Source organism: Numenius arquata, chromosome 2, assembly GCF_964106895.1.
Source record: "Numenius arquata chromosome 2, bNumArq3.hap1.1, whole genome shotgun sequence".
Lineage (NCBI taxonomy): Eukaryota > Metazoa > Chordata > Aves > Charadriiformes > Scolopacidae > Numenius > Numenius arquata.
In genome coordinates, this window is record NC_133577.1 from 87,683,102 (window position 1) to 87,706,981 (window position 23,880).

The 23,880-nt window shown below is 37.9% G+C and overlaps 1 protein-coding gene across 1 annotated transcript in view; it reads right to left on the bottom strand.

Moving 5' to 3' along the window:
* The window catches only part of TMTC2 (transmembrane O-mannosyltransferase targeting cadherins 2), a 255,407-nt gene that overhangs the window by 140,764 nt on the left and 90,763 nt on the right, over positions 1-23,880 (bottom strand). The window contains exon 2 of the mRNA XM_074168501.1: positions 12,950-13,520. Within this exon, the coding sequence (XP_074024602.1) occupies positions 12,950-13,520 (571 nt within the window). The remainder of the gene's footprint in view (positions 1-12,949; positions 13,521-23,880) is intronic.

Here is a 23,880-nt window from a genome sequence, read left to right on the forward strand (position 1 = left end):
TATCATACTAAAATAACATTTAATCAAACTACTGTAACCAAGCCCAGTGCATGAAATAGCAAAACAGACCATCTGAGAGACAGACAGACAGACTGAAAAAGCTCCCCCTGAGGGTTTGAAGCTGTCTGCTACACTACAAGTAAAACAAATGACTGTATTAAAAAATGAATTTATTACCCCAGTGAGGCAATATGTTGGTTGCTAACCATCAAGTGCCACAGAACATGAGGTCACTTATCGAATAAGATTTTATAAAATTTCACTTTTCATTAGTCTGACAAAACTTCAAAGAAAACATACAGACACTGTCTATAATAAGGATAGAGGACAGGTGCTGCATCCTCTGGCTGGTAAGAACAGCTCTGTTGATTAACATAGGAATGGTTAGCCTGTATAGGTTCCAAATTTTTGCTTCCATATTGTACACTCAGCTTTTCAACCAATCCTTCATTACTCATTTCTCCCTTTCTTCCCTACACTTTAGGCAGCTAGTCCAAAGGGCTGGACTTAAGCAGGCACTGAAATTCCTTCATTAGAATATAGAGGAAAAAAAAAACAAAAACAAAAAAGCAGCTTTAATTAGGACTGGTTTAGACCTGAAGCTAAAAACACTGAGCATTAAGGACTATGTCAAAGACCATTGTTTTCATTAATAAACCTACTAAATCACTGCTGTTTCAGAATAAGGCTATCATTTGAGACTGAATTTATTTCTAGTAGGAAACCAGGCTATAACTGAAAGAGAGATCTATGCCATGTAGCTATTGCACAATACATCACTTCCTTACTGGATGTGTATTTGCAGTCACAAATATGAACAAAGCAAATATTAGTGAATAAGCTACACAGAGACCCGTATCTTCATTATTTCACCTGGTGATGGCAGGGGTTATTATCAAATTATCAGAGCACAGAGGAGCCATCTGGGTACTGCAGAGCCTTGGAGACCAACATGAGAGCACAAGGACACATCAACCTTTTTGCTACTGTGCACAGATTGCTGACAACACACCATATCATGAGCCTGGCAGTGCCAAGGTAGAAACAGTTATTTGCAAGGGTCTAGAGCTAATATAGTACCAGATATATCATGGTCTATGATGGAGCAAAAACAACTTTCTAGAGTAAAAATTGATGGATTTAAGAGATGTGTGTTTTTTAAAGTTGTATTTAGTTACATCTTCAAAATGCATCAACACCGAACTACCAAAACAATAATTAGAATATGAACATACAGGTATAGTGCTTTTTTTTTTTAAAAAAAAAAAAAAAAAAAAGCATTTGGGTTACATATAATAACTAAAGTGTAACTAGAGGTAAAAATAGAGATCAAGTAACCTGCCACAACTGCAACCACCTCACAGTTCCGTTTTATTGTACCCTAAAAAGCAAGTTAGGAATGATTTAAGGATTTTTTTCCCCCTCTTTTCAAACTTCGGGATTATCCTGAAAAGATTTACTCCATACATTTGCAAAACAGAAAGCAAATGAAAATTATCCAAAGTTAACATTTACCTCTTGATTATTAACACTTCCTTCTGATTTTGGAAGGTCTGAGATGATGACAGTCCTAAATTATTCTGACTACAGTGCATCCTGATAAAGAGAAAGTTCATGAATACTCAGGTCAAATCATGAGCAGTGTATGTGTATCTGGCTGGCCAGCTTCAAATTTGGTGCACTAACACCAATCTGGTGTCAGGCAGCCAAGGAACCCATCTACTTACCTTGTCTTTAGATCAATTTTTGCAGTCTATACCAAGGTCCCTTGCGTTAGCTACCTTGGATACTAACAAATTTTACCATTAAGAGTTTCTTAACACTAACAACTTTTACAGAAGATTGATTGATTTCCAAGGAAAGATGTCACTACCAGAACAAAGATGCATGGACAGAAGGTGGGGTGGCGTTTGGGTTTTTTTTTTGGTTTTGAGGATGTTTTTTCAATTTTGTTTTTGTTTGGGATTCTTTTTTGTTTGTGTTGGGGTAGGTAGTTTTGTTTAGCTTGTTTGGGGAACTTTTTGGTTTTTGGATTTCTTTTCCATATAAGAGATATGTATGTACGTGAGTCAGTAAGAGATCGCACAAGGTGCAAAGAAAGAAAGGTAAAAAATATCCAATATGGAGGTAACTTTCCCGTGAGTAAGATACAAGAGTGAGCTCTGCAATGCCAGCTAAAAGAGATTTAGAACTGGGATAAAGATTCGTAGTTTTGTTCTAGAAGAAACTGTACTTGGGATTTTCTTTGTAAATATACAGGATTGCATAATTACGGAACCAGGTATTTTTTAATCTGTTTACCTATTTTACCTATAAAGAAAAAAATCTATTTACCTATAAAAAGTCAAGTTATTGGTTAACAGCTCAGGTCAGAAGAGGCAAAAATACATAATGGTTGAAACAAAAAACAAAAACAACAATGAAAAAATCACCCTACAAAATTGCTAATGTTGACTTTCCACAGATTTCAAATTCAAGAAGCCAAAATTCTATATATAAAGTAGTCCAAAGAAACTAAAGTTAAAAAAATAGCATTGCTTCTATTTTAAAACTCATGAGAGCTATTTTGTTGCGGTGTTTTGCCACTTCTAATAATGTCTTTTAAGGAGAAAAGTCTCCAAGTAAGAGATGGAACTACAATAAACATATATTTTAAAAATAAACTGTAATCTCACAATCCCTACTAAATAAACACTGCTGTTTATGCAAGCTTCATTGTGCTCTACAGCAGTACAAACTGCCCAGGATACTTTTAAAACATGCTGACTAAAACATGCAAAAAATTTATCCATAACCCCTAAAGTCCTGTTTTCTGGGAGAGAAAGAATTTACAGAGACTCAATACAATTCTACCCTCTCTTTTCCCCTGCTCCCTCATTGCCTTTATTAACTCAATATGCCCCTACACTCTCTTTAAAGACTTTGTTGCTATGGGAATTTATTTCCATATTTTATTGTCAAGGAGAAAAACAAGACTTTGGTGATTAAATGTCATAGAAGCACTGACTTTTGCACAAACCAATCAAATCTACAGCCTTAGAAGTAATCTGTGTATGTGTCTGAAAGTCCTACCATTCTGATCATAAAAACGTACATATGTTTTACCTGGCATTTAAGAGCATAAAGTACACAAATTTTCCCTCCCTTCCCCCAAAAGCTTCTGGATAATTTTAACATTATTTCCTCATGTGCATTTTCAATTAGTTTCCTAGAAACTTAGGAACAAAAAATATTTTGTTTCCCTCCTTCTCCCAATGTGGACTATCCACAGCATCAAGGGATTCTTCTCTTCTCTAAGAGACATTCAAGGTTAGTGAGGCTAGAAATTTACCTCTAAACAACTGACCCATAAAGTCAGCTACAGGATTGCATGCCTGTGTTCCTCCCCTCCCCATACCTAATCTACACTGCAGCTGGAAAAAGAAATACAGGCATATATATAAAATACCGTTCAGTTCCTCCAGTAAATATCCCAGAAAATGTTTGCTGCCTTCTATCACAACTGGCTGTTTCCACTGTAAATCTCATACACTTATACTTTCCCTCTTTTTAATATTGTAACTGTCTACATAGGTTAATGTTTAGAATCACTCACCTCGGAAAAAGTGTGCATATAATCATTAAATCATTACAACTTAAATAAAAATGAGCATAAGCCAGGAAATTCAGAATTAAACCTAATACCAAGAGAAAAGTCTCCCTTGTGGCTCAGGGTTTGCATATGTTCCAGCTCCTTCAAAACATGTTCTCCCAGGTCTGGAATCAGAGCTCATGCTTATGTACCAGGAACAACTCTGTCCTGGGTAGGACTGGGAAGACAAGTGTCTTTATTTGACAGAACTGTATTCTCAGACTCAGGCAATGCTTTCCGAGCACTACAGTTCTGAAACTTAGGTGACTACAGTTAAGATGCTCAAAAAAATCAGGAGCCTGATCTTCACATACTCTCAGCCCTGTTATCTTTCCCAAAGGTGCTGCAACGCACTGCTGGGAGTCAGAACTGAAGCTGCACCTGCTCCCTAATCTATTTGATTATGACTGGGGACATACTTGGAGGCTTTTCTCTTCTGACACTGCTAGCACGTGCCCTGACTACCAGGAGCAGGCAGTCTAGCTTTCTACTTAGCTGTGATCGACCACGTGCCATGGGTTCATTCAGTAACGCTCACCAGGAACTACACGCACTCAGCACTTCATCAAATCAGGACATTTAGGTGCCTAAACATGACATTAGGAGGCTAATGTAAAGTACTCATGACTGAACATTTGTATGCAAGGCGCAGGTATAAACTTTCTGTCTGGCATTTAACAAACACCAGGGATACATACTTGATGAATACGATCATGAGTGCATGCATTTTAACCAAGACACCAAAATAGGTTTAAGCAGAACAGCATAACTCCTGAAGCAAATCTACATGAAAGGAATTACACCAGGAGACGTTTCGTTCACTGAGACACCACTTAGCTTTAGGGATGTACATTGTTTTTCCCATTTTCTGGCCAGTACCCACACAACTGACTCATGGGAGAAGACAGAGCTAGAGGGAAATGGGACACAGCTTTCCAGCTCATGAACATACAGAAAATTGAAGATGGGCCAAAACTGCGTATATTTCTTATCCCTCGAAGTTCGCAGGTACCCAAGTCCCCTTATCTCAGCGTAAAATACTTAATATGTTGACCATCCCCACTTAAAAGCATGAAATTTAACAGTTCTTTAATACTAACAATTTAAACAGGAAAATTGCCAGCTGTTAGAAAAACACAGTTTTACAAAGTTTCTTCAGTTAGGGAGCTAAAGTACTCACTAAGGTGAAGAAAACCCAACACCTGCAAATATTCCTAACATTGTGAAACACAGTTGTTAAACACTATGCTAAGTTTGATGATTTCACTTAATTCATTAAATATTTTGAAAACATTAAAAGGTAGGAGAGTAACATAGTCAGATCGATACTATTTGCACAGGTTTTGTAAACTGCAAAGCAGCGAGCCCACCAATGCCCTGTAATTTAACAGCACCGTGAAAAAGTCACGCTGTTCTTGATATTAGTAATTGGCATGTAACCTCAGAATGAAAAATAAGTGCTAACACCAACTGTGCAAATCTCCTTGAAGCTTTTTCACCCTGTGCCTCAGAAGAGATCCCTTTTAAACCAGGGGAAGAATGGAAGAACACAACATACTTTGCATGCTATCATGCAGTATAAATCTTAGGCAAGACTGAAGGCAGTGACAAGCTTTATCTTGCAAACTAACCTCTCTGTTAAACTGAAGGTTCTTCATGTCTCCACAGTCTCTGCAAATATGAAAAAGTTTCTCTTTTTTTTATTTACTTACTTGTTTTTATTAAAGAAGTCTTTGACTTTTCTGTCTTTCCAGAGAGGAATTCTCAAATATAGTCTCCAAAATATTATTGTAGACTTCAAGCGGTAGACAAAAGTAATGCACATTTTAGTAGCAATTCCAATAAAGACATTACAGATTTAATATTAAAATATAATCCACTTTAAGTCAGTAACTTCAGCAAGATATCTTATGATTCCTCATTTGAAAAAAAAAAAAAATACAGTATTTGCTAAGTTTGCCTTAGGGTGCTGTATTTCTGTCATATATGATCTGTTTCAGTGGTTTAAAACACCCCATGAAAATATTTTCAGGAAACAACAGCTATTTATACATATTGATGTCCAACTCAGTACCACTCCACTGACATTACAGGGACCTGCAGGAGATCAGTATCTCTGAGAAGAGAGATAGTGGAGGCCAGTCTTGCTTTTCTTATTATAGGATCAAAAGGAAAAGCAGCAAGGAGCTGTGGGAACTACAGGAAACAGCAGTATTAGCTACTTGAAATTGTCAAGAAAGAAGTAAATTGCAAAAAGCTTCTTTTGTCTAGGAAATATCTGCCAGGGGGAGGGGGAGCGACGGTCAAGACCATACAGGCCTCATGCTGCTGCCATCCAGCAGAGTGAAGAGAAAAGCACCAGGCTGGCTCATCCGCAAATATGAGCAATGTATGTGCAGGCACAGTCCTCTCAGCATTTCCACAATTTTGTACAGGCTTAAAGCTGCCAGAAAAATTAACCCCCAGCCAACCATCGCAGAATGAGAGACCACAGCTAGGGAACAAACAGGGCCCCAGCTGGCAATGGAGCTCCCAATCTTTTCCTCAGCTCTTGAAATGCAAAAGGTTACAGCGCACAAATGCATCATTTAACAGCTTAGTGCACTTGAATATGCAGCTCTTGTTAGAGAAAATGAACCTGCAAGAGGTCGGTTCACGTTTTGAAGCTGCAAGTTATTTATTATTTTTAACTGGGACAGAAGTAGTCTTAAGGAAAAGTATGTTTACTAAATATCTGACTCCAAGGAGGAACTCTGTCCTGCAAGGGAGCAGCTGCTGCCCCAACAGTCTAAACACTGCATTTCAAAGCCACAGGACTAAGGCTGGACCATACCCATGCAAGTGTTTGAGAGAAATAACTTACAAAATAATAGCTTACCCATCAGATCTGCAAAAATATCCAGGCCTGTGGGTAAGTTCAAGCATAATAAAATTCCTTAGACTGTAGAAAATAAGCAGAAAATAAACCATCCAGCTAGATTTTAAATAGTGATAAAACACTGCTGCAAAATGGCATAACTTGTGGGTGGAGAAGAGGTGACAAACCAGCAAGACTGACAACCCCACTACTAAGGCTTTAGAGCTCCTCAGAAGGATAAAACTACAAATTTAAATCAAGAAGAGCATTTTATTTTGAAATTACTTTCCAAAGCATGATAGTTCTAAAAGTAGCAACTTCAAAGAGTAAATAAAGTGGCTTATTTCAAGTTTAGAGTGTTCTCAGAAAATCAGTAGGTTTATCTAATACCCACCAAGTTCTACTTTGAGCAGGAATCATACATATCACCCAAAACCAAGGCTGTTCCAAGACCACAAAAGAAAATAGTGTTTTATAAAACTTGGTTTGGTGGTTGACCATGTCATCCATGGAGACCCCAGGTTTACATCATTACCTTAAATAAAATATAGGCCTCCAAGAAAATTGCTTTTTACAAAACCAATACTGTTATAATAGCACAGAAGGTTAGATAATGCATTCTGCAATCCAATTTGTGGTTCACGTTAAGTTATAGATACCAATAACTAATTCCACATGTGAGACAGTTCTCCCGGGGGGGTGGGATTTTAATCAAATAAGTGATGGGAAAAGAGAGTTTTCCTTACTTTAGTATAACAAACCCCTGTACTAACAATATGTTGGTCTGGTAAAACGTTACCATGCTGTAACAGTGAAACATTAGTGGAACATGCATCTGGTTTAGTTATTTCTGTAAAGCAGTTTGTACACATAAACCACAAAGCAATATTTTATCGTAACCATTATATTAAAAATGAGTTTTAAATGCATTTGCCCCATCTTTTTAACTGCTAATGTTGTCCAGCTCCATTCCCACTTAAAAAAAAGAAAAAGAAAAAAAAAGAGGAAAAATGGTAGCACAGTAGGGTTTATATTAGCTTTGTACTACTAATTGGACAGAAGACTGTGTAGTGTAATGTTGATTAATGGTTCTGCTCTCAAGCTGGAGATTGCAAGTACAAAAGAATTAGGCCTCTGAATTTGCATATTTTCTATAATTATGAACTTGATCACAGCTCTCTCCAGTAGTCAGGTTCCCTTCTCCTCCCGCAACACTTTTGGTGGTTTAATGTGTGCAAGTCTAACTGCTGACAGGTACCATCATCTGATACATATGATACACGACAACTCAATCAATCTGCATACCTGTTATGCAACCTGGAAATGACTCAAGGTCTAAAATGCTGAAAAATCAAACAAAAGCCTAACTTTCTTCCACAATGAATGCTTGGCCCCAGTAGAGCATCACTTTTTTTTTTTTTTAATTGTTCTCATTTCAGACAACTCATTTATGACCACAATAAATACATTTCCATCAAAATCTGCTGACTTTTAGACAGAGAATACATTCTTGTCAGCGTGTGCTTCAAAAGCCAGTCAGACAGAATAAAATAGAGCTAACCAAATGAAACAGGGTCCAGACTGACAACTTTGCCAGCCAGAGTGAGAACATCACAGACAGACGGGAATACAAGACTTGGCAAAAGGGAAAAAATCAGCAGCCAAGTTCTACTGAACAACCAATATGCAGATGACAGGGGAAAGAGCTGGATAGTTTAATAAGTAGCTACGATATACATTTTTTAAGTGCATTAAGAATAGCTTCTAAATAAGGGGTAATATTCATCTGCTCTGCTGGTGGTCCTGCTCTGCAGCTGCCTTGTTCAGAAGCCTTGCCAGTCTATTCAAATCGCACTGGGATGCTGTCATGTACTTGATGTGACAAATCAGGACTCACATGATAATAGGTGTGAGCCCAGTAAACAGCTACTGGCATTGTGTAGTAGCCACCGTTTCGTATTTATTGGACGCTCAGCCCAAAGATAAGAACAAAATGGAAAAAATAAAACGGGCTTGTCACCTCAATGCCATCTTCTACCATCTGCTGGAGCATTTTTAAAGCTGCTCTTACAAGCTTATCCTTCAATGACCATCCTGAAGAAGGTCAGTGGCTTTACTAGTCTTTAAACATAATTAATCATGTCTCAGTTTCCCCAGTGATATATTCTGAAATGGCTTATAGAAGCCGAAAGCCATAGTCTGGCAGCAAGACAGCCCGGGTCCTTTAACCACCCACACCCCCAAATCCCTTGCTCTCCACTCTTTGTTTCTGCCCCTGCACCTCAGCTTTCCTCTCAGTATTTGCCAGTATAGCTGTCTGTAGGGCAATGATAAGGACTCAATATAACTGAATTGATTCAGGTTTAAAATAACTCCTACAGATTGGGATATCTGGGGGGATTTTTTAAAGGGTTATTTTTTACCTGCATTTCCTCTCAGCTCCAGTTTGCAGCAGAGCCTAGGAAACACCTCAGCTGCACAGGGTTTAGCTTAAGGTTAGGTAGACTGAAAAGGGTAGCTCCTTTCTACCATTTCATTACAAAGCTGGAGTGGCAGGCTGTTTATTCTGCAGTTTAATATTGTTACTGCTTACTTATTTAGTTCAGATTTAAGCTAGCCATCTCTTAACATTATTTTCCTTTCTTCCATCATTCCATTCTGCATTTCTCCCCTCCAGTGTACTAACAAAAGACCACAATTTTTTCCTGGACTGCCCTTTTTGATGTCTTTTTTTCCCCCCTCCTTTCTCCTCCCAGTTGCCCTCTCCCAGTGTTTACACTGGAAAAACACAAAGCACAAACTCCAGAACAGGTAAATGGACATAATTCTTTGTAATTGCCCAGACATTCTAATAAAGAGTCCTCTGATGAGATGAGGTTTTGTTGGTGGGAGACTTTTTTGTTTCGGTTTAAACCATACTCCACTTTTTCAAATGCTCAATCCAGTTGGATAACACAGGATGAGTCATCTATAGATGGCTACTTTGGCCTCACGCAATTTGCAATGCAGGAATGTCTTTTCAAGCCAGAAAATGAGTAAGCAAAAACATTAAAAAATAAATAAATAAATAAACAACCACAAAACCCTTACTCTAAAAGCCGATTTTGTTTGCTTAAGGAGATTTTACAGTTTGTTCTAGGAGAATTTGTCAGTTCTTACTAAGGGTACATTTTTTATTTAAGGCCAAAGCAGCAGCAAGAAAAAGGCAACACCCAAATGATCCCAAACAGATGCAGAGATGAATGCTTTCTCCACTTTTGTTTGAGTCTGTGCTTTAATTCTGCATAATGTAAAAATTAGTCTATTAGCTACATACTTTGGGGGATTATTTTGATTATTTTCAACACAAAACTTAAAAAAAAAAGTAAAAAAACGCAACTTACCTTTATTGTTGTATGCATAAATACACAGAATCAAACTAAAACCAAAGCCTTTAGTAAGAAAACTTAGCTTGCTTCTTACTAATGATTTCAGAAGAGTCATGTCATCACTTTAAAGTGCCAATCGTACAGCATAATGATCTTGAAATTATTTGAAAATAAATCTAAAAAGTAATTTCAAATCAACAGGAGAGCATCTAACTTCCCTTCATGGTCAGGAGTTGTCAAACATTGGTCAGACATGCCACAATCAAAACCCAAATTTCTCAACTCCAAGTGCATTGGCTGTTTTCAAATTAATTGTCGTTATCAACTAAATAGCATCCTCCGAAAACAATTTCCAGTCTTCAGATAGAGCAGGTCAGAGACAGTCTCACTAACCTAAACGTTCTCTAAACAGTATTTTATGTGAAAGGGTAAAACTCAAAGACCAAAGTAAATACAAACACAGTAAGGAAGTATTCAGAAAAACACTGACTGAAAAGAAGGCAATGGACTAGAATAATTATTTTCAATACCTTTTTCTAGGTAAACTGTAACATTTTTATTGCCTTCAAATGTTTTTATCATACAGTATAAAGTTCTTAATTTGCTCTTAAGGTGTTGCCTTTGCTCCTCTTTGAGACACCTGTCTTTATTTATTTGTTTTGAATTTACAGTTATTATCCTTGCAAAAGGATAATATTTCTCTCCTTTACTTCCCCTGGAGTGCTTTGGAACAGGAAATTGTGATGCTAAAGGTAGAGGCCATGCAAAGTTGGAGTACAAGTGCATACAAGTGCATACAAGTGCTCAAAGAGAAACTACTTCTCCCAGCAGGCTAGGTCAATGAAGATATTCCTGGCATCCCAAGCCCAGCAGGACAATACATTCTTACAAAAACTTACATAATTTGTCAATGATTTTTGTAAAACTTAAGTAAAAAAGATATTACTGAAGACATTTTATACCTGAAGCACCCAGCTGAGCTCCTCATCACTGCGTAAATAACCAAACAGAATTTCCCTAGTACTGGGGTGAAACTTGGTCTGCAGCACTCAGCCTGAACGGATGTACAAGGAAAATGTAGCCTAGTAATTTAGTGAATTAGGAAATGCATTTCTGGCAAATTAAGAATAATGTTCATATTTTAGTTCACTGTGGACCCTCCCCACAAAATTCCCTCCAGCTATAATCCAATCTCCATAAAAGTTTGCAATCTAAAAAGCACATAACTACTATTTCTATCATTACAGATGGAAAAGCATTGAGGAATTGACACTAATTTGCTGTCCAAGCCAGGTCTGATGCAGGGTAAAGAAACCGCACAAGCCAGGTGTCCAAATGTAAAGCTCCACACCTGGGAAGAAAGGCCTTGTGTTCAAAGAGTTAGGATGTGGAAGCCTGGATTTCACCTGTGTCACTTAGATCTTTTCTGGACCAATTTTACCCAGGCCCCAAAGCACAAAAGGGGAAAAACAAGCTTTTCCATGTGAAAAGTTGATCAGAAATGTCTGCAAAGGTTTAAGTTTTGAGCAATGAGCAATCTGTAATAAAAAACTTCCCAGCTATATGAATGTATCTTGGTCATTGCAGGCTGCAATGAGGAGAGGCTATGAGGAACATGAGTTTAGATTTGGTGTGAAGTCATGCACAAGGCGTTGGGAATTCTCTATGTCCCGTCCGAATGTTTTTACCACTGTTTAATTCTATAGGATAAGTGAACACTTGAGTTATGAATCAAACTCCTCAAAGCACTTTAAAGACACCTCATCCTGTATCTTTTAGAATAAAGCTTGCTGTTACAGACGCACTTTTTGAATAAAAACTTAATTAGTTTACTGCTTGTTTATGCTCAGCATTAGGTGCACAATGTAACATACGGTATTTGGCTACTGACATTCAACAGTTTTACACACTCCAAAATATGAGTAAAAAACAAACAACAACAACAAAACCTGAACAAGAAGAAATGATTCTTTCCTTTTCAGCTTTGTCAAAAAAGAGCATGATAACTAAGTCAACATGTCACAGCAGTTTAAGAGGGAACCATCAGAGACTACTTGGTTTTTTTGACTATCTTTTTCTTGTATACTACAGATAAATATTCTATACAAGCAGAAGGTATCACTTCTTTATCTACAATTTCTTTTGAATTCATTTGAGTGAGAAATCAAAATTTTAAAAACCACAGTGTTTGAGATAAATTTGATTCTGTAATTACAAACCCTTATTTTGTTTTATTGGTTTTCTTGATTATGTCTCACTGAAAAATGTGACAACACATGTCCCTGTGAAACGTTTTCCTTTTGTTAAGTCAGTATTCTTCTGAAAGCAAGCCACTTCACTGAAAATAAAATTACATATACTCTTCTTACTCATTTGTATAGCATCTGATGTAAATGAGTCTTGATTTCTGCTGGGGTTCCTGAGTCCCACTAAAATACATGCAGCTTTGGGAGAGGGAAGTTAAGGAGGTTTGGGTGGGCTTGTTTGTTTGTTTGTTTGCTTATTCTACTTTTTCTCGGGCAAGAAATTTAAAAATGAGAAATAGTTATTTTGTTAAGGCAATAATACTTTTAAGTCATAGCTCCTACTAGGGGGAGAAAAAAATACATCCAAAGGCATGCACCCAGGTCCTAGGCACCTCTGTTAAACTAGAACAATAAGAGCTCTACCTTTGCCTCAGGGAGCCTGAAGATGGTATCAGCTGTCGAACTTGCACGCCTGACCAAACTAAGCTGAGTTTGCAAGATACAAGAGGATAAGAGCATGAATGAATTCTTTGCAAAAGGCAGCCAGATATCCAGTGCTCAACAGTAAACAGAATGAGGAGAAAGCTGCTGGAAGCAAGGAAAGCAATTGAAAAAAATACATCCCCAGCGCCAAGTAAAAGCAATGGATAATAACACATTGTTTAAACAAAATGTAAAAACCCTATACTAAACTGCTTTGAATGTTCTTTCCGCATTAGACATCTGTGCTTATTTTTGGGAGTTGACTAAACTACTAAGAATTATTGTGTACTTGAAAACTCATTTAGCACCTGTTTAACTGATCAGTGCCTTACGAATAGCTTATGGGAAAGAAAAGGAGACTCACCTTGTATAAAGCAGGAATGATCTGATGCATTTTCAGCCGATGAAATACAAAGATATCGTACACTGCTGAAATGGCCAGAACAGTCACTCCTTGCTCCTTCCACAGCATGCTGCATCCTGCACAAAGCCCTGCTCCCAAGATCCAGCCCCAAGTACTCAGTGAGGAACCTCTGGTAGAGCAGTGCTTCACGTAACACATCAGGGAAAGCAGAAAGAAGAGGCAGGCTCCAATATCTGCCCTTCCTACGATCCCTGCTACGGCTTCTGTGTGGATCGGATGAGATGCAAACAGAAGGCCTGCTATCAAGGTCCAGTACCCATCCCCAAACAGGATCCTGGAGAAGTTTGTGAAAAGGCCTGTGACTGCAGCATGTAAGAGGACGTTTACAAGGTGGTAGCCCCACGGGTCCATCCCTCCGACAGCATGGTTAATGCGGAAGGAAAGCGTGCAGAGAGGTCTGTATGACTTGTGGCTCCCACTGTGAGTGAGCAGTGTCCCCCAGAAGTCATTGTAGAAGATATGGGTCCACGGCGTCTCAGGCAGAAGGTCCTGGTTTGTCTTGATAGCTCGACTACAAAAGACAAATAAGAAGTTCATTTCAGCAGAAAGAAAAGGATACAAATGAAAGGCTGTGAAAATGCAATCACACTGCTACCACAAAAAAGAATGGCATTGCTTTGGTGCTGCTTTAATTCAAGTTTTGAATTTTTACAGGAGGTGTTAGAAAGCTACATATCTATTGACTTCTCGATAAAGCAAAATTTCCATATAAATTGGCTTTTAAAACATTAGGAACAGATGTTACGCTGCTTCCATTAAATTAAAACACCCTTCAGTGACATTCTTCTGAGTCTAACCCAGGAGTAATCGGTTAAGATTTGATGAGTTATAATTAAAATGTAAAAGAAATATGAAAAACTGACAAACATTATTGTTGAAAGAATGGATCCTCCAGTAATTCAGAACTAAAACCCCAACTGGCCTTTTATATTGAAATTTTAATTTAGATGTTGGAATGAATCTCACTGACATGGATGAACAATAAATACAGAAGTTGGTAGGAGCATGCAAATCGCTGGTGCTGTACGGGGCACTCCCACAACTATCTTATACATATTTTGACTGACAACTTTTTCTGCTAACACCTTGCTGGAGGCAGACAGCAGAATATTTTACAGAAGACAATACACTTTCTCTTCAAATTTCTTATATTTACAAGTGAGGAAAGAACACTTTTAGGATGTTTAAGCTTATGAATTCAAGTCTGTGTCAGCTTGATTAGAAAAAAAAAAAAAAAAGTGTTGCGGCTTTCAGCATTTATGTTTCCAGCTACTCTGGCAAGGACTGGTGCCAGCCATTAGCAGTCTCCATGTTTAATCCAGTATTGTAAAAATCTGTCTGCTATAATGTTTGTCCAAATCAAATCATTTGCATGTACAATTTATGCTGTGGGAGAAGGTGTGAGACCTGCTTAGCACAAAAAGATGACTAGAATTTAATTAGTTACTTGCCTTTGTAACCAAAGTTGTATTAAAGCAATTCTTTAAAGATGCATTGTTCTTACTACTGAGCTTAACTCATTTAGCATTTATTTTACCCGGCTAATTAAGAATCCAGCCAGCACAAGACTCTTCTATTAAAAATATTAAACAAGAGAGATGATTTATATCTAATTCTTTATTCATTTTTTCTTTCTGCCTTTCCAATAAATATCTTCCCATAATTAACAATTTTTCAATTCAGATGAAGAAAGAAAATTGGTGTGAAACTCAGGCCTGAGTTTGAAATGCACTAGTCTAATTCATACTCCAAGACTCCCCTCACATTCTCACTCCCAATAAAACAAGTCCCTCGGAACCTGTATCCAAATCCCATTTTTTTATGGTATTAGTTTCAGGAATGTTGTCTTGTTCTGTAAAGAAAAATGCTCAAACGCTGATATACTATGCCACAGAATCTTCATGCAAATACTCTAAATACCACGCAGCTCAGCATTTCCATTGTCCGGAGCACATTGCTGTAATGCTTTCAGACATGCTTCCTCTCCGCATGCCCTTTTGTCTCCAAGCATATGGAGGTTATGGAGAGGTCAGCTTAAATCCTTTAAAGATCTGATGATGCTTTCTAGAATGCTTCAAAATTTTCATTTTGACTTCTGCTTATGCAGTGGATCAGGTTGCTTGTATTTGTTTTCCCAAGCCCACACACATTTTTCTCATTTTAGTCCAGTCACAAAAGAACATTGGAAGAAAACAAGATCTTTGTTTTCACATTATTTATCTTGTCCTTCAATGTAGTCCTTTCCTGAAATCCAATTCCTCTGCTTGTGATTTCAGTTTGTAGTATCACCCTCAGAACCACTATCAGAAAACTAGGAATTCAGCAAGAATAAAGCAGGTGTTAGGCTAGAAAGAGTCCTTCCTTTGAGAAAAACATAGTATGTTAGACTACAGACTCCCAAATGCTAAAAATGGCTATCAGATGTCAGGATTCCGAGTTGAAACCTTGAACTGCAAAAGTGTTTTTCCTTGGGGAAATACTAAGAAAATAAGTGGCAGTAATATGCCAGCGTGACTGCCCTCCCCTGAGGCAGAGCATTCTGCTACAAAGAGCCTAGATGCTGCACAGGTCGTTGCCAGGAAATAGTAGCTTTATTGTATCTTTTGCAAATGTGGCCATTTCCAATATTTGGAGCCATGCAACCACTTTAAAAGAAAAACACAAACGGAACTACAGCCATCAGTAAACATGTATTAAAAAAACTCCACACTACCCTGCTACACTTGTTAAGAAGAGATACCAGCCCTCTCCAAGCCGAGCATTTTCATGCAGCACATACTCATATTGGACTATTTCCCACCAAAAGTAAACTGCTTTTCTCCAAATCATAAAGAAAACTATTGTACATTCTGAAGGCATTAATTCAGTCAAATTTTATTTACAATCTTAGCAACAAACTTGACGCAACCCTGATTCCTTCCCGTTCAGTCCTGTTCATATTAAAAATTTAAATAAATAAATAAATAAAACCCACAAAACACCTACAACAAAAAATCAACAGGAAGCCTTGAAGATACAGTATTGATCACTCCACATCTGCGTACTGAATTCAGCAAAAAAATCTGAAATACTCCTAGTTACTCATGCACGTAAAGGTAACAGATTCTAATACCTGTCAGTTAACGTGAAAAACACAGAAGCTGCCAGTTCCAGCTTACTCAGTGCTCCAGTCAGTTCAAATCTTTAATTCTCTATGAGTCAAGATTTGAAATAAAGTTAAAAGTTCTTTCCATACAGTTATTTTTTGCAAAATGTTTGAAAGTAAAAGGAAAAAACAAGAAGTCTTGCTAATGCTTTGGGATATTAGAAAAGTTTAATATAAGAGGGAAGCTGGATGTCCTACAGCAAAGAAGCAAGTCTCATACAGGCTGCTCATTACGTTCAACAATGACCCTGTTTAACATTACAAAATGTAATAAAAACCACACTTGGCCAACCTTAAACTTGACGTCGCAGGAGGATGCAGGAATACGAGCACCTGAGACACCAGAGCCAGGCAGCTCTGTGTCATTTTGCCCTCAAAAGTGAACAAGGTCTCAATAACACTAAGGACACCACCAGCCTGGACACCATTATGGTGGGTCAGACAGAAAGAGCCCATGAGCACATAACCAGCCGGGGCTGTGCCCATCTGCATCCCCAGCCTGGCTGTCTGACAGCACTGGCAAGAAAAACATGAAATGAAATGTTTATCTCAGTGGAGAGAAATACAAGCTTTGTATCTAATAAAATAAAAGAATAAATATAAACAGTACCAAATTGCTCATGTCAGGACCCTGAGGGCACTGATAACCCTCGACAGCCTTGACCCCTTTTCACCAGCTCTCCCCCTACCCTGTCCCCGGCCCAGGGCCCCATATCAGTCCCCCGGGGCTCTCCCCACCTGCCCATGGCCCAGGACCCCACATCAGCCCCTCAGGGCCATCAGCCCCTGCCCCAGGGCTCGTTTCCAGCTCCCCCCAGCCCTGCCCAGCCACAGGCCCCGTCGAGCCGGACCCACCCACAGGCCCATGTCCCAGCCCGGCCTCAGCCCCAGGGAGGTGCCCAACACCCAGGGCTGGCACTGCCCCAGCTGCCCTGTGCCTGGCTGGGGCAAGGCCCTGTTTTTCTTTAATTACTAAATTAACAAGCTGTTAACTCTGCTGCAGTATTGATGCTTAGTCACCAAATTCAATGGCAAATTTGAAAGCAGTCCCTCTTCACGGCCTGGCAGGTCACGCTGACATGTCCTTCGTAAAGCCTCCCATGCTGGCAGCCACCCGTGCTCTCCGCAGATAGAAAATAATATTAATTGCTGGCTTCAGGAAAGACTCTGGGATAAAGGAAACTACAAAATGCCTTATTAGCCTTGTCTTCTCCTTCACTCACAGTTTACCTTCAGGTTACGTCCTGCAGATTAGTCCAATCTTGCTAATGGGCATAACAAGAGAAACTCTCCAACTGCACTCATCACTCAAACACAGCCCTAAACTCTGCTCTCGCTAAAAGGCAGCAGGTCACCAGGGAAAGTCATTTTTCAAAGCTCCAACACAATTGGCATTTTTACTTTCAAGCAGCCTCAGATAAGGTTTGCAGACTCAGTCAGGGAACTTGCTTTCTTCAATTTTTAATGTCTGCCCATTTCATGCATCCCAGGAGAGTGGGCTATCTTATTGAGTGTACAACAAATGGATGAGTTTGAGAGGAGGGGAAAAAGGGAATAAGTCAGCTATCAAGTCCTCAAAAATGGAAGTCTGAAGAAAGACAAAAGCTGTAAAGGCAAAATCGTAATTTCTAATCCACTTGAAATAATCCTTCTGCCTCCTGCCATAAACCGCTTATTTGCCTAGATTGGTACACACCTTGAGCACAATTCAGTAAGGTTTTTTTCATCAAACTCAAAAATGCCAGCGATCCAGTAGTTCACACACACACACACACACACAAAAATCCCAGATGTTTTTAAAATTAACAGCTATATATGTCCTAAACTTCTGCGCTAGTGCTAAACTGATCCAGGTGTTAACATCAGGGCAAAAAAACAGATGCGACATTCTAAAGTGATTTAACGCGTTAAGCCTTATGACCAGCTTCAGTATTGCTAATGGTCCCCATATGCTCAAAATGAACATCAGGATTTGAAGTAGAGAACATATTTTAAAGAAAAAGGAGAACTCCCAAACGTGCACACAGGAAGCCATTGACCAGAACTCTCTCACATAAAATAGATAGGCAGTGATGGACTGGCAAGTCTCTACTTGGAGGTTCTTCATAGTTTTTCCTCAAGATCATTTTCAAATACTATTCATTTACTCCTTTTTCATAAATAGCAATGGGAAAGCACCCTAGAGTATTTTTACAGTGGATCTTAACGAGTCATCCTAAGGATGCTTTCAAGATTATATGTTACTTGTATAAACAACAATCCTGAAAACACAGCCTACTTTTTGGAGTACAAACAGCTTCACATCCCCAAAACATAGAGCAGCTGAGTCAATCCTCCAAACTACTTACAGGCTATCTGTTAGGCGGGTGCGTGGTCAGACACCAAGCAAGTAGAGCTTGTCATACTTTGGACAATGTTCTTACTTGCCTTAGACTACAATATACATGTAGTCTGTATTGACAGGATAAAGAAAAATAAAAAAATACTATCTAGTATGTAGGGAGGTCTTAAGAAAGAGATAAGCCTAAGTACAGGAAAACACATTCATTTAAATGTTTAATTATAGACTTAAGGGAACTATTTGCCATTCTGGTAGATTTCTGGTGGCAATTATGTCCTACATGTTCTGTATTAAAGTTCATTCCTTCTCAACAGTTGTGAAAATGGAATTTATCTACAAATCCAGCAGGCAGTAGAGTTTATCCATGCCACTTCTCAAAAAAAGATCTCTATATTGTCTATCAGCTAGGGACACCTGCAGGAGACCAAATTCTGTGCATCCCCTGGGCTTCAAGTTGCAGTTTTTGGTTTCTCTTAAAAGCAAATTTTCTTAGGTGACTCGCTAAGGAATAGCTAATAACTCAGCTGTTTTCAGATGGGAAATACTGGGCAACAGCTAGCTACGTGATGTATAGGATCCTGAGTTTCTGGCTAGGCTCTGAGAATAGGTCTATAGGTACCAAAAAGATTGAAGGAAACGCCTAAGTTCAAATCATATTTTAAAATTAATTAAAGGAAAACGTAACATCACAAAAGGGAAATAAAGTTCTAGTAAACTAGTGCCTAGTTATTGTCTACTAATAGCATGGTCCTTTTCTAACTGTATAGAAACACCTGAATGCATTAAACTCAGAGCTCAAACATGGAAGACAACATATATTTTTAAGATAATATTCCTATCCTCTGTAACTGCTAGTGAAAGCTATTAACTAAATACGTAGTTAGTACAGGGATTCAGAAGAACATATTAACATGTGATAATATATTTTATAGATTTCGGACTTTTACTGTCCCATAGCAGTAATTTCACAGTCAACTTCAGTTTAGTACCAGAACAAACAGTAACTACAAGTAACAGGACTGTTTTACTCATAAAACTTCCTTGGGTGAGACTTAACTGAATTAGATATAAGCAGAGTGGAAAGACGGATGAGTGAGACAACTGCCAAAAAATAATACGTGGAGAAATAAACAAAAAGCCCTCCAGAAAACAAACAACAAAACCACAAAGAAAGGTTATGGTCTTGTACCACAGTATAAGGACATGCAGACTGTCTAAGATTTTCTAAGCTGCACAATGTCTTTTAAAGGAATTGATCTTTTAAAGTAAGCAACAGAAATTTGCAGAATGCAATGGCCAAAAAAAGTCATCTAAGCAAGGTAACTTGCTCCTTGTTTATTTCCATGAACATTTCCATCTGCTGTGGTTTGACTTCTTGCACCAGAAGGCTACGATTCAGCAGCCCATCAGATGCAGACTTGTGGACTTTATACCTTTGCGACTGCTATTTGGAAGAAAGAAGCTGTGGCAGTAGTTACAAATAACACGAAATGCTTTTGGGCGCTGCCTTAACTACACTGAAGTATGCTGCATGTATTGATTTTCTTATTGACCAAAAGAGCTTTGAAAACTTTTAAGTAACTAAGGGTTCAAAATATTTTGGTTACAAGAAGGTTGAGATAACCTGAAAAATCTTTTCCATCCAGAACATAAATATTTCAAAAGTTAACTACAAAGGCTTTGAACTGTATCTTTCTCCATAATATAAACCTACGTGTATCCTCATACGCTGAAAGAATTTGGCCTTAATATTAACCCTAAGTGCACCTCATTCTGTCTCAGTTTAAGCTTTAGCCTGACATAACAAACACTGAAAGATGGACTATGTGAAATTTGAAACTCTAATTAATACCAACTGCCTGGCATAGTACTACTTGATTATTCATGCATAGGTAAAAAACGCATGCTGGAGGGAAGTGAGAAAAATAATTAATATTTTCTGATGCTGAACAATGGGATACCATCAGTTTCCTCTCAGGAGGGAGCAGAGCAGATAAAAACACAGAAGAAGGGCTCCTTGCCTTTGTGTCTGCTCCCTGAGTTTCTTCACCACAGCATGTACAGTAGGGCTGTGAAAATACATTTATTGAAAAAAATACTTAAATTCCTAAACCAGAAAATGCTTTTTGCTGTTCTCACAGCTGTTTCATAAGCTACTTTTTCTCCTGACTACACCCTACAACACGAAATTGCAAATTCTGTTCCTCTAAGACTTCAAGGTACTTAGTATTTACCTGATAACATGTTCTTTCAAACACATATTCAAAGTTATTCTTTAAAATATTCTTCAGTTCCAAACTACTACCTGGCAATAACTCATGATTTGTTTATTTATATATATATATATATATATATATATGTAATACCAGCTTCTGAAGCATGGTCAGAATTTATAGTTGGAACCTCTGCTGCCCTTTTCAAATCTACTTTAGATGATAAAAGTGGGCCCAGCAGGCCTTATTAGATTTACTGTTCTGCAGTAGAATATGGCACTATACTATTTCTCTTCACTTTCCTTTGAAAAAATAAAACATGAATAATTTCCGCCATTTCTCCATACAGCAGCTCACAATAATACAAGGAGGCTTGAGAGTACAGTACTTAGAGTAGACATAGTGAGTTTTTTAACCTGATTAATTATATGAATATTAAACTACTTTTTTTGACAACCCTCCTTTCCAAGACACATACATTTTAAGCCATTATCTGAAAATAGAGACACACTATGCAGGTACCACTGTGGAATAGTTTATTAGTCATACATCAGTCCCATGACCATCCACTTCTCTGTTCTTTTCAGTACATGGCAGACTATACTGAGAAAAAAGGCTCAGTAATTTAATTTTTGAAAAATTACCCATTTTTTTTCCTTTCAATCTATTTTTTGACACCGCAGTTTCAGAAAGTTCAAGGAGATTGTACATAATTATGCCTAAACACACGCCTCTTGTGTAGTCTAAATTTATAGCCTGAAAGAATTTTTAGGCAGCACTCTGACTTTTATTTTTAGTCAAGCACTGAAGAGAATATGCAGGAACACATACAAATATAGAAATAATGAGTAGAGGAGAAATTTCTGAACCACAACATTACATACAGACACTCCCCTTTTTATATGTGGGGGTGAGGAGGGTGGTGGAAGATAAAGAAAAGCATCAAGATATTTTGTCTAAGTTCCTTTCTTCAAGCCTTGTATTTAAGCACCAAAAAAACCTTTCATTAACCAAGGTCTGGTCTAAACTTAAAATTTTACTGGTTTAACTGAAAGGTGTTATTCAAAATCTATTTAGTGAAAATAACTTGGTGTATGCATACACACAGAGGTCAATTTAACCTTTATACTGGCTTTAGAACTCATATTGAAAAATTGTCCTTATTGGGGGAAGAGGGAAAAAAACCTCAATCGTAGACCCAGCTATCATTGGTCATATTCATGTTTTGCACTGTAAGAATCAAGTGATTCAGAGAGCAGTCAGAACCATCCTGGATTTCATTATCCACAGAAATGCCAAGCAGACACCATGCCGCGCTACAAACTATCAGCTCTGGAATTTGTGCCCACCTGAAATTTTCCTCTCTCCAAAGTCTCCTCTTTCCTCCCTTCAGCCCCACCATAAGATGCATAGAAGCATAAAACTAATGTTCTGACACCAACTGTACACCTCTCATCACGTCCTACCGAAAGGCTATCATGCTAGCAGATTTGTGGGGAATTTTTTTTTTTTTAATAATATTGTAGAGAACAAGCATTTTCCATTCAGATTAAGTACACTTTGGTAGCTTACAAATACTTACCTTGAGGCCTTAAAAGACTATTTTGTATGGCAAGAAGCTAGAACTCTTGAGTATCTTTTTCTTGTGATATTTTGCATTTTTAGTATAACTCCCCTCAAAAGTTGCCCAATTATGTACATGAAAGATTGTCCACAAATATATTAACTTAACACACTACCAAAGGTACCATTTTAGACAGTAATTTCCAAATAAAGGGGTAAGTGAAAACACGATGCTTAAATTTTTTTCTTTCCTGAAATCAGTCTGGTCTAAGGAACCAAACAGATGCCACTGATCTTCAGAATTATTACTGTCTTCCTTGTCTAGTCTACCAACTTCACTCATAGGCAGTCACAGGTGATTGTGGTCATCGCCCTATTTATAGCCAGATACTAAATATTAGGGCAAGAGAATTCTTCCTGAGGACTAAAATTTATTCTGAGTCAGCTCCAACGTTCAGCTACACAATCATGAACCAAAGATGATGTACTGCCATTTCGGTGGTAACACGCAAAACAAAACAAGCTTAACTTGATGGGAAAAAGCAGCAGGAAACTTTAATGTATACTTGAGGTAAAACTCAAGGCTTACATTTCTCTGTGATGATAGTTCACTCACTAGTGAATCAACCAAAATATTTTAAGTACTTTCTCAGAGGATTTCAAATTAAAAGTAGTGCAGCACTTTTCCATCTCAGATTCCTACTAAGCAAAATTTCTACAGAATATATAGAGGGGCTAAACTGTGGCTAGAAAGCACTTGTGACGGACAGAGTAAGACCTTATCCTTAGGTCTTGCCATAGACATGTCAGACAAATTCCTGGAAACTTTATATATATATATATATATATATTTATATAAATGATTTTTTTTTTAGCTGAAAAAAAATAAAAGGAACTTGTTACAAACTTGTGTCAAAACCAATTTTTATGAAAATTCTGCCAAAAAGTAAAATAATCCAGATAATTAAAAACAATATTTGGTTCACACAAAGATGTGTAATGACTTCTAGTGAATAGAGTGACTGTTCAGCATACTCCTGGATGAATGAACTATGCTCTTTCCAGCTCTCCAACTTCTCTACAGGAGCACTGTGGGATGCCCTACATAAACGTACTTTAATAGAGCAGACTGGCACCCACCCATTTGGAAGGTGTTGATCCTACTGAAAAACGTTCAAATGAGTTTTACTGATTTGCTTCATCTTTATGCCTCAATAAGCTTATCCAGACACAAGGACGTAGTAGAGTAAACCAACTTTTGTGGCATGCCATAACAATTATGAAACACTAGAAATTGAAACCATGGCAGTGCTTAAAATAAATTTTATTTCCTCTTAATTGCTTGGTTAAGAGCACCCAGGTAGTAGGTAACAGTTTGAGAGTGACATCGAAAGGACTAATCACAGTTGTTTTGTAAAAGAAAATACAGGCTTTAGAGTTGCCATTATATGCAAGTCCGCACCAAGTATGTTCTCAAGGATTTTACTGGATGCTGTCAAAGACTGAGCTAAAAAGTCAGGAAATTATAAATTAGCTGAATTATATTATCAGAACACACAGGATCAAATTCTGATTTCTGCTAATCCACATTAAATTGGAGGTTATTGTG